Source organism: Eriocheir sinensis, chromosome 20 (assembly GCF_024679095.1).
Source record: "Eriocheir sinensis breed Jianghai 21 chromosome 20, ASM2467909v1, whole genome shotgun sequence".
Classification (NCBI taxonomy): Eukaryota; Metazoa; Arthropoda; class Malacostraca; order Decapoda; family Varunidae; genus Eriocheir; species Eriocheir sinensis.
Window position 1 is genome coordinate 18422832 of NC_066528.1, and position 15911 is coordinate 18438742.

At 42.9% G+C, this 15911-nt stretch overlaps 2 protein-coding genes and 1 long non-coding RNA gene across 4 annotated transcripts in view; 1 reads left to right on the plus strand and 2 right to left on the minus strand.

Annotated features, from left to right (window-relative positions):
• LOC127001326 (flotillin-1-like) overlaps positions 1-3466 on the minus strand; it is a 33162-nt gene extending 29696 nt beyond the window's left edge. For both annotated transcript variants that reach the window (XM_050865809.1, XM_050865808.1), the window contains exon 1: positions 3301-3466. In XM_050865809.1, the coding sequence (XP_050721766.1) occupies positions 3301-3352 (52 nt within the window). In that variant the 5' untranslated portion in view covers positions 3353-3466. The remainder of the gene's footprint in view (positions 1-3300) is intronic.
• Positions 3467-3617: 151 nt separating this feature from the next.
• LOC127001328 (uncharacterized) lies at positions 3618-9328 on the plus strand. Its single transcript, XR_007755027.1, has 2 exons — positions 3618-6967; positions 7088-9328. It is a non-coding gene; the product is annotated as an uncharacterized LOC127001328 (long non-coding RNA).
• Positions 9329-9844: 516 nt separating this feature from the next.
• The window catches only part of LOC127001325 (protein bric-a-brac 1-like), a 30864-nt gene continuing 24797 nt past the window's right edge, over positions 9845-15911 (minus strand). The window contains exons 4-10 of the mRNA XM_050865805.1: positions 14323-14607; positions 13836-14054; positions 12980-13187; positions 12322-12460; positions 11489-11578; positions 11140-11287; positions 9845-10194 (exon numbers count right to left, since the gene is read on the minus strand). Of these exons, the coding sequence (XP_050721762.1) occupies positions 10015-10194; positions 11140-11287; positions 11489-11578; positions 12322-12460; positions 12980-13187; positions 13836-14054; positions 14323-14607 (1269 nt within the window). The 3' untranslated portion in view covers positions 9845-10014. The remainder of the gene's footprint in view (positions 10195-11139; positions 11288-11488; positions 11579-12321; positions 12461-12979; positions 13188-13835; positions 14055-14322; positions 14608-15911) is intronic.

Consider the following 15911-nt stretch of genomic DNA (forward strand, 5'->3'; position numbering starts at 1 on the left):
AGCCTCATTTCCCATGCTTCCCTCTCCTAGTCCACCAGTATATATCCTTACACTGAATGTATATCTTTTGAACTTTTATGTAACACGATTAACAGCAGTGGGTGTAATTAACTATCATTTTCATTATTATTATTATTATTATTATTATTATTATTATTATTATAAAAGACTGACGCTTACTGAGTATTTCACTATTTCCGATCCTCAAGAGGGTGTGTTTGGGGACGTTCTTTCTCTGCTTCCTTTACCTGCACGGATCTGTGGTTGATAATCTCTCTCTCTCTCTCTCTCTCTCTCTCTCTCTCTCTCTCTCTCACACACACACAGACATGAATATCAAGACGCCTCTTCACCCGAAATTGACTTCTCTTTTGGCCTCTCGTTCTGTTTCTTTTGTTGGAGCAGCGTCAAGTTTTTGTTGTTGTTGTTTTTGCTTACTGCCCTTGAGCTTCCTCCCTTGCAGAAAAAAAAGAAGCCTTCTCGAGACGGTCTTCCAGCACGGTACAGCAAGGCAAGGCAAGACGTGTAACTCTTTAACCCTCACAGCAACTATTTCTAAAGGTCAAAAAGAAGATTGATCGGGTTCTCAGGAGACTTTCTTCAGGTTCATGCTGCAGAAGAAGGGTCAGACTACCACCAGGGTCATAAAACTACCCCGGAAAATGCCCACAACTCCTAGGAAAGCCTTGTTAAATGTGTGTACTAAGGCGTCGAAATGTTTAAGAATATGACTCAAAGCTCGCACCTAACTCTGTTTTCATGCATTCAGCCACTGTGGAGAAGTAGTAGTAGTAGTAGTAGTAGTAGTAGTTCTGCGTTTGAAAACAGTTCCTTTTGTCATTAACTATTATTCCTAAATATTTAATTCTATCCCCAACACTAATGCCCCCTATACTTTCTGGTTTGTTTTCCATATTAAAAATGATAATATTGCTTTTCTGCTTATTTACTTCTAGTCCATATTCTTCAGCTAGTCTCCATCTTCTCTATCCCCTGTACTGCTTCCCCTACACTATTTGCCAAAAGCATGCCATCATCTGCAAAGAGTGAGGTATTCCTAAAAGCCTCATCTTTGTACCCACAGTCTATCTCCTCTAACTCCTGAATTATTTTAAATGTTATCAGCTTAAGCAGTGTAGTTGAGGCAGTACATCCCTGTCTGATCTCACTGGTCACTTCTATTTCAATCTCCTCCTCTTCTTTATCTATCTGTACCTATCTCCTACATAAACTCCTGTTATGAAGTTAATTATGTCTGGGTTTACCTTGCTATCCTTTAAAACTTCTATTAACTTATCTATTTTTACACTATCATAGGCCTTTGCAAAATCTATTGAGATTGCTATCAATGATTTTTTCATCTTTTATGTTCCTTCTACACAATGGGTTCCGGACAAAAGTTCGTATAGAAAAACTTTGTATGGCGATAATTCGTAGGAAAAAGTTCGTTTGCCTAAAGTACGTCAGGATAAAGTACGTAGGATATAAAGTTCGTCATGTCAAAAGTTCGTTATGGAAAAAAATCGTAATGGAAAAAAATCGTAAAGTTAGATGTTCGTCGTGCAAATGTTCCTTAGAAAAATGTTCGTATGGAAAAAGTTCGTATGCAAATGTTCGTACGCAAATATTCGTCAGAGATAAAGTTCTTATGGTATAGAAAAAAACTTCGTATGGCAATAATTCGTAGGATAAAGTTCGTTTGATTCTAGGACCAAAGTACGTATGGAAATAGTTCGTATATAGCTAGAGAGATTTTACTTGTCTTGGCAACATGACTATCCTAAAGTCCTTTCAAGGCCAGAGGAAGTCACTGAAGCATCTATAGTCTATACACTTCGCTAGCTATGAAGAAAAGAGATGCATTTCTTTGAGTAGCGCCCGTGACTGTATGTGTTTGTGTTTTACTATGGGAAATTACCCCTCCCTCATATCAACTCTTTCCAAAGGCCAAAAGAGGAGACTAATCGGGTTCTCACGAGTGTTTATTCAAGTTCATAGGGCAGAAGAAGGGTCAGACTACCACCAGGGTCATTAAACTACTGTAAATCCTCATAACTCCTCTAAAAATCGTGTCAAACGTATGTGCAGGAGCCGTTTTGTCGCCTGTATCGCTTGTAAGGCATATCATAACAGTGCTGCTGACGGATAAGATCTTGGAAACGTTTAGAACAAGGACTGTGTTAATTCGTTTCCTTATTAATAAAACATATGAATACCTACTCTCTCTCTCTCTCTCGGTGCGGCTAAGAGGGTGCCATAAGCCTTCCTTTCACTCATTCTCCCTCCATAGTCCCTCCTTCTCTCTCTCTCTCTCTCTCTCTCTCATAACTGACATAACGGCAAACTTTTCTGACTATTAAATGTCACTGGAGGATTGCCACGTTGCAGCCAGCCCAACACAGCTTGCTATTAGTTAAAGAAATACATATACAAGCAAGATCTCCATATATTATACGCTATCAGGGAACCAGAGTAGAAAAGGAAACAAAAATGCAAGAAGACACATTGCCAGACACCATCTCAAGGCCAGAGAGAGAGAGAGAGAGAGAGAGAGAGAGAGAGAGAGAGAGAGAGAGAGAGAGAGACTGCCAAGCTTTATTCTATTTTCCTTCTCAGCGTTACGGTCTAGCTTTCCTTCTCTCCGATGATACTAATAAATTAATAATAAAATGTGATGTTGGAGTGAAGTGAATCATCTGTTATTGGGTCGAGGAGAGAGATGAGTTGGGCGAAAAGAATGTATTGATGGACGGAGAATAAGCTTGCAACATTTGAGGAAGGTTTTGGTGATATAACATCGAGGGGTTAACAAGTACACACACACGCACACACACACACACACACACACGTAGTAGACTAGTAGTAGTGGTGGTAGTAGTGGTAGTAGTGACATGGTGGAAGTAGTAGTAGTAGTAGTAGTAGTAGGAAATGGTAATTGCCAACTGTTTCCTACACACACACACACACACACACACACACGCAAAGATGAACAGGAAACATATTATCAGAGAGAGAGAGAGAGAGAGAGAGAGCTTACATACTTTTACCAAGACATAGTAATTGCCTGAAGGGTGTTTAATGGGTTCAGGGGTAGTGTAGTTAGGCCTATACCCCCCAAAACACACACACACACACACACACATACACACAGACACGAAGATCAACAACAGTAAGAACCATAAACAACAACATTCACTCACAACAATAAACAAACAAACAAACAAAACAACAAAATATGGTACAAACACACACATTCAAAACTTAATAATTGCAAGACATATCAACCCAATAATTACATACCAGACACCACCAGGACTTCATTGGGCGGACACGTGATGAAAATGGGAATCATCTTGAGGTCAAACGTATCAAAAAGGAAGAGACACAAAACGTACAACCACACTCGTCTACTCTTCCAAGTACACTGCTAGAATGGATACAGCCAGGGGCGAAATTACTCCCTGCCCCGCCCTCTCCACCACTGTTTTTTCTTACATCGCGTTTTCTTTACCACGAACTTTAGGGGAGACTTACCTAGGTCGGGCCGTATTACTAGACATTTCGTTGGCCATGTTCACGTATTTGACAAGGCTTTCGTAGGATTTTTATGCATTTCCATGGATAGTGTAATGACCCTGGTGGTAGTTTGACCCTTCCTCTGTACGGTGAACCTAAAGAAACACTCATTAGAACCCGGCTGCTCCCTTCTTTGACCTTTAGAAATGGTTGATGTCAGGAGCGAAAGTGTCTTAACTCTTTTTTTACAGGAGCAGTGATTTGCGAACTTCTTCTCATTATTGCTTTCTTTTTTTGCCATTGAGCTGTTTCCTTTTCTGTTAAAAAAAAAAAAATCTTGGCTAGTCATGCCCGGGATATCCCATGATCCTGGTACTATCGAAGGTGCCAATCCTTCTCGTCAAGCCATTATTCAGAGGTCACGTCTCGCAGCCATAAATATAGGGAGCACAATTAAGCGACCCTCAACAGTGATACCAACAACGCCATACACTTGTGCTGAGGGAGTCCTTAACACCGATAAACATTAGGGGTTGAATATGTGGCTCAATCCTAGATCTAAGGGTAAGAATGAGAGCACAATCAGATAGCTTTTGTATTATGTCATCAATCTGTTTATTTTTATTTGCTCTTGTATTTAAGGACTTGTGTCGATCGATATTGTATTTATTCTGCAGTTCGACGTTTTATTTCTTATTCTTTGTTATTTTATTTAAGGAGTGGATGACTTGTGTTCGATGATACTTTATTAATTTTTCAGTAACATCTTCTGTTGTTGATGTTATTCAATCTGTTCTTCTTCAAGGTTGAAAGCCACGTTCATTTTCCCTCTTGATGGTGAAAGGCGGAAGAACAAGTGATGGTGAGTGATAGTGAGAATAAGTGATGGTGAGATTAGTGATGGTGAGATTAGTGATGGTGAGATTAGTGATGGTGAGATTAGTGATGGTGAGATTAGTGATGGTGAGATTAGTGATGGTGAGATAAGAGATGGTGAGATAAGGGATGGTGAGATTAGTGATGGTGAGATAAGGGATGGTGAGATTAGTGATGGTGAGATAAGGGATGGTGAGATAAGGGATGGTGAGATTAGTGATGGTGAGATTAGTGATGGTGAGATTAGTGATGGTGAGATTAGTGATAGTGAGAATGAGTGATAATAAATGATGGTGAAAGGCGTTAGAAAAAAGTGCTTTGATGTTTTTTTGTGAATACTATTTATTGATTGGTCATTTAGGAATCTGAAACAAAGCCTTGAACAAACAAACAAACAAACAAACAAGGAATATAAGACTGACTGACTGACTGATTGAATGACTGACTGACTGACTGACTGTTGCGCGTTGAACTATGACAACACAGCAACACAAACTACCTAACACATTCCTAACCAGTAGAACACATAAACTAACATCTTCTGCAACACAAGATCGAATACAAACGGCAACACAACTTCACCACGGAAAAGAAACACCCCCGCAACACCACACATCATGAAGAAACACACCGAAGCAACACAAATATGACATGCAACACTCAGGATAAAGTGGGTAAAGAAACAGTATAAGGAAAAGATCGGTATGCAACACTACCTCAAAAGAAACACAACCACAAAACACATCCCCGAAACAAGGAGCAACACAAATATGACATGTAACACTCAGGAACAGTTGGGTAGAGGAACAGTATAAGGAGAATATCGATATGCAACACTGCCTCAAAAAGAAACACTCCAAGAAAGGCATACACACAAAACATATCAACTGAACAAGAAGCAACACAAAACTGACTCAATGCAACACTCAGGAATGCTATGTGACAACTGGAATGTTTCTTACACGTATGTCGGTATATATCCACAACACTACCCACCTTGCAACACATACAACACAACTTGGTCCTCATAAAGGTTTTGGCAACACTGGCAAAGCTTTTCATCCTACTCTCAACACTGCAGTTCATAATTACCACATATGAAACACTGCCTGAAACACTATTGCCAACTCTACTAACCTTGCAGCACACACAACACAACTTGGTCCTCATAAAGGTTTTGGTAACACTGGCATCTGGCTTTTCATCCAACAACACCGCAGTTCATAATTACCACATAAGAAACACTGCCTGAAACACTATCGCCAACACTACTAACCTTACAACACAAACACAACACAAACTGGTCCTCACACAATGATAAAACAACATAAACATCAACAAAAATAACATCGCCTTGCTTCAGTATTACTTGAAACACACCATCGTACACTTAAAAAGAAATATTGCACAAGTTGTTGAAAAATAGAAAAATACAGATGACCCCCCTTCCTCAAAGAAAACGGGGGAGGCTCCTTGCTCCAGTAATGTTACTCGTTTATTCAATCAAAACTGAACCCCTTTACTAGAGAGAGAGGGTCAGAGGGACATATAAATAGCCCTTCATCACTTCCATATCACTATCCAAACCACGTCAGTCAGACACCTTATATCATAGCACATTGTAAAGTCAGATGAGAAAAGTAAGACTCACATTATTAAACGTTTCGGACTCTTGTTACGAACGTTTTGAAGGCTACAGAGGAGGTACGTCGGGTTGTGATGAGTATTTTCCCCGTTCATGGCGCAGAAGTCTTCCAAAACCAAAGCTAGAGTCAGGATACCACGCATGGATACCCCTACAACTTCTACGAGAGCCTTTTTAAATAGATGTATTATGATTTCGAAGCGTTTGATAATATGGGCCTCAGGTAAGGGAGGATAGTTCTAGATATAAACCCAATACAAACTATAGAAAAGTCACCGTACACTAAACTGCCGCAGAGAAGCCCCGCCCACTCTTCCATAGAAACGGGAGCTGATTGGTTGGATGGAAGGAGCGTGGCGTGAGGAGTCTATGGTTAGCATTCTAAGACACTACCAACTCTCACATCAGTTATTTCCAAAAGCCAAAAAAGGAGGTAAAATGCTTCCTCATGAGTGTTTTTTCAGGTTCGTGGTACTGAGGAAGAGTCAGACTACCACCAGGGCCATAAAACTACCCCTGGAGAGGCTCACAACTCCTACGAAAGCCTTATCAAATGTGCTGAAATATTTAAGAATATGGCTCTATGGTACCGTGGAGGGAGACTGAGGGAGGGGGAGGGGCTTGTGGGACAGTTTAGTATGCACGGTGACGATAGTTTACCGCACTTAACATAATTCTATACTAGGTCAAGAGATCAACATTGAGCAATGGTCGCGGGGCACGCTAGACGAGGGTTGGCATCAGGTCACACTGGGTCAAAGTCTTAGGGTAGAAAACTTATAGATGGAAGACTGGGAAAAGGAAAGTTAGGTAAGGTTGGGTAAGGAAGAATAACTGATCAGTGCAAGGCTATAGGTCAGGTCAAGCTGGGTCAAGGTCTTAGGATAGAATACTTAAGGAAGGAAGACTGGGTTAAGGAAGGCTATGTAGGTATGGTTGGGTAAGGGAAAATAATTGATCAGTACAAGGCTATAGGTCAGGTCAAGCTGGGTCAAGATCTTAGGGTAGAAAACTTAAGGAAGGAAGACTGGGTTAAGGAAAGCTATGTAGGTAAGGTTGGGTAGGGGAGAATGGCAGTAAGGGTAGGTCAGGGCAGGGATTAGGGTGAGTTTTCAGAGGTCAAGCCAGGTCAAGGAAAGGTCAGAGAGTACATCAAGGTGCACAGCTCGTCGCTAGGTGCCCCCAAGGCCTCATTACCTCGGCATAACCTTAAAATTACCTTAACATTTACCTTAAAAACGATAAACTTTTCAGACTCTCCCAAATCACACAGGTACGAGAGGTCTTTGTCTCTCTATATACAAACAGAGTAGTGGCATAGGAGAGTTTGGCCATTCATCACATGCGCCAAATTCAAACTCATATCGTGTCATTCTCTACGTTATTTCCCCCTCCCGTCCTCTACGTCAGTTTGCAGTGCAGTGTTTTCAGAGTACGGGTCGCAACACACTCCCACTTCCTCGCAGATACATGAGTCTATACCAAGCACTGTCAGGAGGCTTGCAGATTGATCACAAAGGTAAAACTACTGCAAGCATAGTCACAGCATATACCGCAATTATAATCTTCACTGTTCTCATCTGCCAATTCGCTATCAGTCTCCTGTATCTAAAGACTAAACACTAGATGGAAGTTGAGGCAATATTCAGCTCCACATATTCCTTAAAACTACAAAGTCACGATCCATCAGTTATATTCTTCCCTGTTCTCATCTGCCAATTCTCTATAAGTCTCCTGTATCTGAAGACTAAACACTAAATGGAAGTTGTGGCAAAATTCAGCTCCATATATTCCTTAAAACTACAGTCACGATCCATCGACGAGGAAAATAACGAGAGGTTGACAACTACTCTAAGCACTGTCCATCGTCCCACCACTCCGGGACTTAGAAATAACATGACTCACAAGTATTTTTCGACTAGTCTCATATTCTTAGCCTCAAACAGACTAGGCAAGGATTCACTAACTAAGGACACGCACGGAATTCAAGACCTTTTAGCTGGAATGGTTAGTAGAGAATCACTTTGAGCAGAGATCGGGGTTGGCATTATAAGACACTTCCGTTTCTCACATCAACAATTTCTAAAGGTTAAAGAGGGGGTCAGTCGGGTTCTAATGAGTGTTTCCTTAGGTTCCCGGTACAGAGGAAGGGTCAAACTAACACCAGGGTCATAAAACTACTCCTGGAAATGCCCACAACTCCTACGAAAGCTTTGTCAAATATGTGTTCTTGGGCGCCGAAATATCTTATAATACGTTTTATAATGCAAGGATGACTTGGGAAAAAGGCCACAGCAAGAAGGGTACTTATTGGACACTTGAGCAAGGGGAAGACATGGGCATTCATAGAGGCACGTAGTCTTCGAGGGAATGCAGGAACTTTACATGACGGGAGTACCAAGGCGCCTCTCCTTCCGAAACTGACCTCTCTTCTGGTCGTTCATTCTTTATTTTGAGGGAGCAGCGTTAGTCGGCCTCTTTATTTATTGTTTTTTCATTTTTCCCTTGAGCTGCTTCCTTGACTGTATAAAAAGGAAGGCGGAATTCATAAGGACACTCGAGCTCTTTAAAAACCGCAAGACCGCAAACGCCAATGTCTGAAAAGTGAATCAACGTTTCTTAAAGTTCGATTCCTTTCTATACGACCTAATAGAGTTGTGGATTTAGTTAGGCGATCATAATGGCTTAAGTCACAACGCCACAAGATAGAAAACACTTGAGAGTAGCACCGATTTCTGGCACGATACTGTTTTGGCAATATTGGCGCTCACGACCTCGTCATTCTAGAGGCATCAGTCGGGGTTTGATCGAAAAGGAAGGTGACTCAGCGAAGATTGACGCCCTTGTTGCTACACTAACTCTCGATATAAAGGCGGAAGGTTCAGAGAAAAGAAGGAGTCGTAGAAGAAACTATAGCAAGAACAGATTCATTTGAAGAAGAAGGATTCGTACTGAGTGTTGATCGAGATGGATGTAGCCAAGAACAGATTGACGCACTTTCTATGTTGCTACACCACCTCGCTATGGCTCAGAATGGAAGCTTCAAAAGAGAGAGGAGGAGGAGTCGTGGGGGAAACTATTGCAAGAGAAGGTTCAGGAGGAGTCCGTATCAAGGGGAGTGTAGTGTATAACCAAGAATAGACTGGAGTCCTTCCCCTGTTGCAAAACCATCTCAGTATAGCCGAGAAAGGGATTCAAAAGAGAGAGAGAGAAAAAGGAATCGTGGAAGAAACCATTGGAAGAGAAAGTTCAGGGAGAGTTCGAATCGAGATGGATGTAGCCAAGAACAGATTGACGCACTTTCTATGTTGTTACACCATCTCAAGAGTTCAGGACAGGAGATTAGATTCGAGAGAGAGAGAGAGCGAAGAAGGAATCATGGAAGAAATCATTGGAAGAGAAAGTTCAGGCGGAGTTCTAATCGCGAGGGATGTAACCCAGAAAAGATTGACTCACTTTCTATGTTGTTACACCACCTCAAAAGCTCAGGACGGGGGAGTAGATTCAAAAGAGAGAGAGAAGAAGAAATCATGGAAGAAATCATTGGAAGAGAAAGTTCAGGCAGAGTTCCAATCGCGAGGGATGTAACCAAGAACAAATTGACGCACTTTCTATGTCGTTACACCACCTCAAGAGCTCAGGACGGGAGAGTAGATTCAAAAGAGAGAGAAGAAGGAATCGTGAAAGAAACCATTGCAAGAGAAGGATCATATGACTAGGAAGAGTTCTTATCGAGAGAGGGAGGCAACCGAGAGCAGATTGAGGTCCCTCTTAGTACAGTTCAGGGCGGGAGAGTAGATTCAAAAAAGAGAGAGAGAGAGAGAGAGAGAGAGAGAGAGAGAGAGAGAGAGAGAGAGAGAGAGAGAGAGAGAGCGAAGAAGGAATCGTGGAAGAAATCATTGCAAGAGAAGGATCATAAGAATAGGAAGATTTCTTATCGAGAGAGGGAGGCAACCGAGAGCAGATTGAGGTCCCTCTTAGTACAGCTCAGGGCGGGAGGTTCGCAGGAGGGAGAAGTAGGTATCGCATAGGAGTTTGTGTTGCAGGAGTGGGTTGTAGAGGTGATCGAGGGCGTTTGAGGAGGCGGAGGTGACAGGGGGGACGTTGGATCCACTGGCCCCATTGTAGGAGTGCAGGAAACTGGGAGACGCGTGGCTCTGGAAGGGAAAGTCACATGTTCTTAGGGATACAAGAAGTTGGAGTTATGTTAGGATCGCATGTATAGAGGAACGAATTCCATATGATATCCCCCCAAAAAGAGAAAGGAAAGTTACATGTTCATAAGTGATACAAAGAGTTAGAACCATCAAATTAAGGGCGTATGTGCAGAGGATCGAATTCCACATGATATCCCCCCAAAAACAGAAGGGAAAGTTACATGTTTATAAGTGATACAAGAAGTTGGAGTCATGTTAGGATCGTATGTATAGAGGATCGAATTCCATATGATATCCCCCAAAAAAGAGAAGGGAAAGTCAAATGATCATAAGCGATGCAAGGAGTTGGAGTCTCTTTGTTAGGATCGTCTGTAAAGAAGATCGAATTCCACATGATATCCCCCCAAAAAGAGAAGGGAAAGTCAAAGGATCATAAGCGATACAAGGAATTGGATTCTTTATGTTAGGATCGTATGTATAGACTATAGAGGATCGAATTCCACATGCTCTACCCCCCAAAAAAAAGAACGGAAAATCAAATGGAGTCTTTATGTTAGGATCTATTGTATAGAGGATCGAATTCCACATGATATCCCCCCAAGAGGAGTAGAGAAAATCCTCTTAATGCTCATGAGACTTAGAAGATTCATCCCACCATCTACCCGTCCAGCCAGTCAGTTACTTTCTCGTTCTCTTTGCGTCCATACAACCCTTATATATCTAGGCCGTATGATCAACGTTGCCAGATTGTGGTACTCAGCCTCTTATATTTACCGACTTTCGACCCCGAATCTATCCCCTGGTCTCTAATAACGAGAATCATTTATATTTATCGTTAAAATAGTTGATTCTTGATGCTTTTTTTGGCAATAATTAGGCGTCAGAAACAGGTAAATACTATGCTCTGAGTACGATAATCTGGCAACGGTGTGTATGATTCCTTACCTGTTCTCTGGCTTCCTCTCCGTTGCCACTCCCCTGCGTGAGGTCATAGTACTGCATCCTCTGCTTGATCTCCGCGTCACTCGTGTTGAACTTGTAGATGAGCTTCGTGCCATCAATGTGGAGGAGGATCCCGCGCTTGTAGTACGTCCTGGAAAGGGTTTGGAAAGTGTGAAAAGGGATCAGAGGGAGTTCCACATGCAGACAAGGGATAGAGAATGGAATGTCGGATAGATAGATAGATAGAGGGATTTTAATTATCAGTGTGGAGAAGAATCCCACTTGCCGACTCCACTAATTCTTCCTCCATGACCCCAACCCACCACCAGTGTTACCATCACGGGCGCCTTACCTCATGCCTCGGGACATCTTCTCGTAGTTCATGTTGCTGTTCTTGCGTGCCCTCCCCCACAGCTGGGCCACCATGTCCGACTCCATGATCCTGCGGGCACCAAAAGGACTTAGACACGCAGTAGAGAAGACATTTAGGTAGCTACAGAGAAGCAGAAACAAACAAACTAAATCTTTAACACAGACTCCATGATCCTGTTGCACCAAGGAGACTTTAATATTACAAGACACTTTGCCATATCACATCAGCTATTTCTAAAGGTCAAAGAGGGGGTCAGTCGGGTTCTAATGAGTGTTTCTTTAGGTTCACGGTACAGAGGAAGGGTCAAACTACCACCAGGGCCATAAAACTACTGGAAATGCCCAAAACTCCTATGAAAGCCTTGTCAAATTGGTGTTCTTGGGCAGCGAAATGTCTTGTATACGACCCTAAAGGCACGCAACAGAAAAGACAAAAAGGTACAGAGAAGTAGAAACAAATAAGCCACGCCCACTCTCTTATTCACGCTCAACGTTGCCAGATTGTCGTACTCAGCCGATTATATTGCCCGACTTCCTACCCCCAAACTGTCTTCTGGGCTCCAATAAGGAAAAAAATTTATAGTTATCGTTAAAAAGAGTTAGATTCTGATGTCTCTTGGCAATAGTTAGGCGTCAGAAACAGGTAAAGACTATGCTCTGAGTTCGACAATCTGGCAACAGTGCTCAGGCTCCTTGTGATTGGTGGATACTGGGAAAGGTCGAATCTTATTGGTGGAGAGACTGTCGTGGGCGGGGCCTATGCGCCAAGTTAGTGTGGATAGAGTATAGCACTTTACTTGACATCGCTCCTACCTGAAGATGCCGTTAGGTCTGTCCAACCAGCGGATGTACATGGGCGTGTAGCGATTGTCGTGCAGCAGGTCGAGCAGGAACCGCCAGAGCAGAACGCGAGAGCCTGTGTTCCCGCTCACAGAACCGCTGCCCCCGGCCTCTGAGGGGTGAAATCTGCGTTAGTCAGAGTCCCAAGTACCTAGAGTCGTATTCGCCTATTGAAAGCATCGGTTCGTGGGTAAAGGATATCGCCCCAATGATAAAACTACCCCAGCGTCTAGAGGAAAATACGAGAATATATTTACGGATAAAACCATCAAAATCGACCTCTCTCTCTCTCTCTCTCTCTCTCTCTCTCTCTCTCTCTCTCTCTCTCTCTCTCTCTCTCTCTCTCTCTCTCTCTCTCTTTGAAAAATACTTCGACGAACACACCACCTAGTCTGAACCATAGGGTCTGTGTGGTCTGAATATCTACGTAAATCTATGTCAATCTCTCTCTCTCTCTCTCTCTCTCTCTCTCTCTCTCTCTCTCTCTCTCTCTCTCTCTCTCTCTCTCTCTAACTTCTTTCATGTTTTCTCTACTCTCCTTTTCTTCATATTCCATTTATTTAGCTTCTTTTATCTCCCACAATATGCCCTTTCCTCTCTCTCTCTCTCTCTCTCTCTCTCGTTCGCTCACCTGATGTGGTTCTTGGCGTGTTGGGTGTGGTGGGGGTGGAGGGAGTGGTCGGCTCCAGGAGGGCAAGGGCCATGCTGGTGGGGGGCAGGGGAATGCTTGAAGGAGGCGTGCGGCTGGTAGAGGCACGCTCCGGTTGGGGTGAAGACTGACCGGGCGAAGGGGACTGCAGGAGGCGTGAGGGAGGCACCACGCTCAGTCCTACGGTATCCTGCGAAGAGTACGGGAGTAAGGCAACGTTGTCAGATTATCGTACTCTGTCTCGTATTCCTTGTCAGATCATCGTACTCTGTTTCGTATTCTCGTCAGATTATCGTACTCTCTGTCTCTGTTTTCCGATTTCCGACCCCAAAACTGCTTTCATCACTCAAATAACTGCCTTCATTTATGGTTATTGTTTAAATGGTTAATTATTGGCGCTTTATGGCAACAGTTATGGGCCAGAAACCGGTAAATACGAGGGTCTGAGTACGATAATCTGTCTACGGTGCTCAGTTAGGGAGAAGCGTTGACTTGAAAGATGTGGAAATGTTCTTATTCTTGAGGCTCAGATGAAGGTTCATGTTATTAAACGTACCCAGTTCCCTTTGATACTATTTCCCAAGGCCACAGAGAAGATTACAGGGGTTTTCAAGAGTGCTTTTTCCCGTGTATGGTGCAGAGGTCATGTCAAACAATCAGTAGGAGGGTAAAACGTTGACTTAATGCTTGGGTGAAGTTCTTATACATTAGAGAAAAAACGTAAAGATAGAGTGAAACGTTGACTTGACTGAGATAAAACGTTGACTTAAGATAAATTCACATACCCCTCCCTCCCCCCCACACATACGAACAAACAAAAACACACACACACAGTTACCTTATCCATCTCTGCCTGGGGATGAAGAATAGAGTCACAGGGAAGCTGGGGCGGGTCTGAGCTCCTAGGCCTCTTGGGGTCGCTCCCGAAGAAGAGGTTTGAGGCGAAGTTGGGCAGGGAGGGGGGCGCCGAGCTGGGGGGCCTGGTGTAGGGCGAGGGGTTGGAGTGGGGGCGTACGTCATTCTCGAGGTGTACGGGCTCGGATTTGAACTTCTTGATCTGAAATGATATTATATGGTGTTGACTTGTGGATCTTGTTGTGAAGGGGATTTGAATGCCTCTTGTGGGTCTGCTACTACTACTACTACTACTACTACTTCTACTACTACTACTACTACTACTAATGATAATAATAATAATAATAATGATAATAATAATAATATCAATAATGAACATTTTGACAAAGCACAAGAAACTCCAAGAAAGGACTAAATAGCTCTCTCTCTCTCTCTCTCTCTCTCTCTCTCTCTCTCTCTCTCTCTCTCACCTGGCCTTCTTTATAATACGTAGGTGATGAAGTCCTTTTGATCCCCGAAGGCTCGTCAAGGCGGGCCGAGGAGGGAGGGTTAGAGGAGGCGGAAGGGGAGGAGGAGGAAGACGAGGGGGAGGTGGAGAGATGGGGGTGGAGGGGGGCTGTGAAGGGGAATCGGGTTGGGGAGGAAGGGAGGGGGAGACCGGAGCGGAGGGCAGCGATGGAGTCGGCGAAGGGAGCGGTGGAATAGCTCTCTGGAATGATGAGCTTGAGGCCGCTGATGTCGAGTTCTTCTGCGAGCTAGGAAGGGAAGAAAATGGGAAGGTTACGTTAGTTAGTTCAGGCTGAAAAGTTGAATTAAAAGGATCAAATGGAGTTCCTGGGGGAAGTTTAGGATTGGATGATGAAAGGTTAATGAATTAGGGGAACGATGGGATTAGAGGAACAATGTAAGGAAGGTTACGTTAGTTAGTTCAGGCTGAAAAGTTGAATTAAAAGGATCATATGGAGTTCCTGGGGTTAATGAATTAGGGGAACGATGGGATTAGAGAAACAATGTAAGGAAGGTTACGTTAGTTAGTTCAGGCTGAAAAGTTGAATTAAAAGGATCATATGGAGTTCCTGGAGGGAGTTTAGGATTAGTTTAAGTTCCAGGAGGTTAAAAGATTAAGAATAGTCGAAGTTTTTGGCGTAAGAACATGAAGGTACGTTAGTTAGTTCAGGCTGAAAAGTTGAATTAAATGGATCATATGGAGTTCCTAGGGGGAGTTTAGGATTGGTTTAAGTTCCAGGAGGTTAAAAGATTAAGAATAGTCGAAGTTTTTGGTGCGTTAGTAAGCTTAGTCTGAAAGGTTGAGTTAAAAGGATGATATGGAGTTCCTGGAGGGAGTTTAGGATTAGCTAAGTTCCTGGAGGATGAACGATTAAGGAATTAGAGGAACGATGGGATTAGAGAAACAAAGTAAGGAAGGTTAGTTAGTAAGCTTACACTCCACAATCCATCACAGAGCCAGAGAAAGACCTGGGACAATAGTTTACCAGGATAACAGTGAAAGCCAAATTAGTGCCAATCTCAGCGGATGGGTTAATAACTAGATTCATTTAGAGTTATCATTGAAATGGTTAATCATCGGTGTTATTTTTTGCAACGGTACGTGGCAGAAATTGGGAAGTACTTTATGGTGAGAACGATACTCTGGCGCCGCTGTTTAGGAGAACGTGCTTAGTAGATTGCGTTGGTAGTACACTTTTAAGTTCTTATCTAATTTCCTGTGTCATACTTTGCCTCTGCGTCCGCCTGCGTCTCTCTCTCTCTCTCTCTCTCTCTCTCCTAACCTTTTCTTTTTTCTCTCCGTTTTTTTCGTTTTTTTCTATTAATTTCTTTTATCTTCCTACAGATGCCCTTTCTTTACTCTCTCTCTCTCTCTCTCTCTCTCTCTCTCTCTTCTTGTTTTCTCTACGCTCCTTTTCTTCATTTTCCATTTACTTGACTTCTTTTATCTCCCTCCAAACGCCCTTTCTTTACTCTCTCTCTCTCTCTCTCTCTCTCTCTCTCTCTCAATACCATATTTTTCCTCTCTTTTCCTTCTTTTTCTTTTCCACAG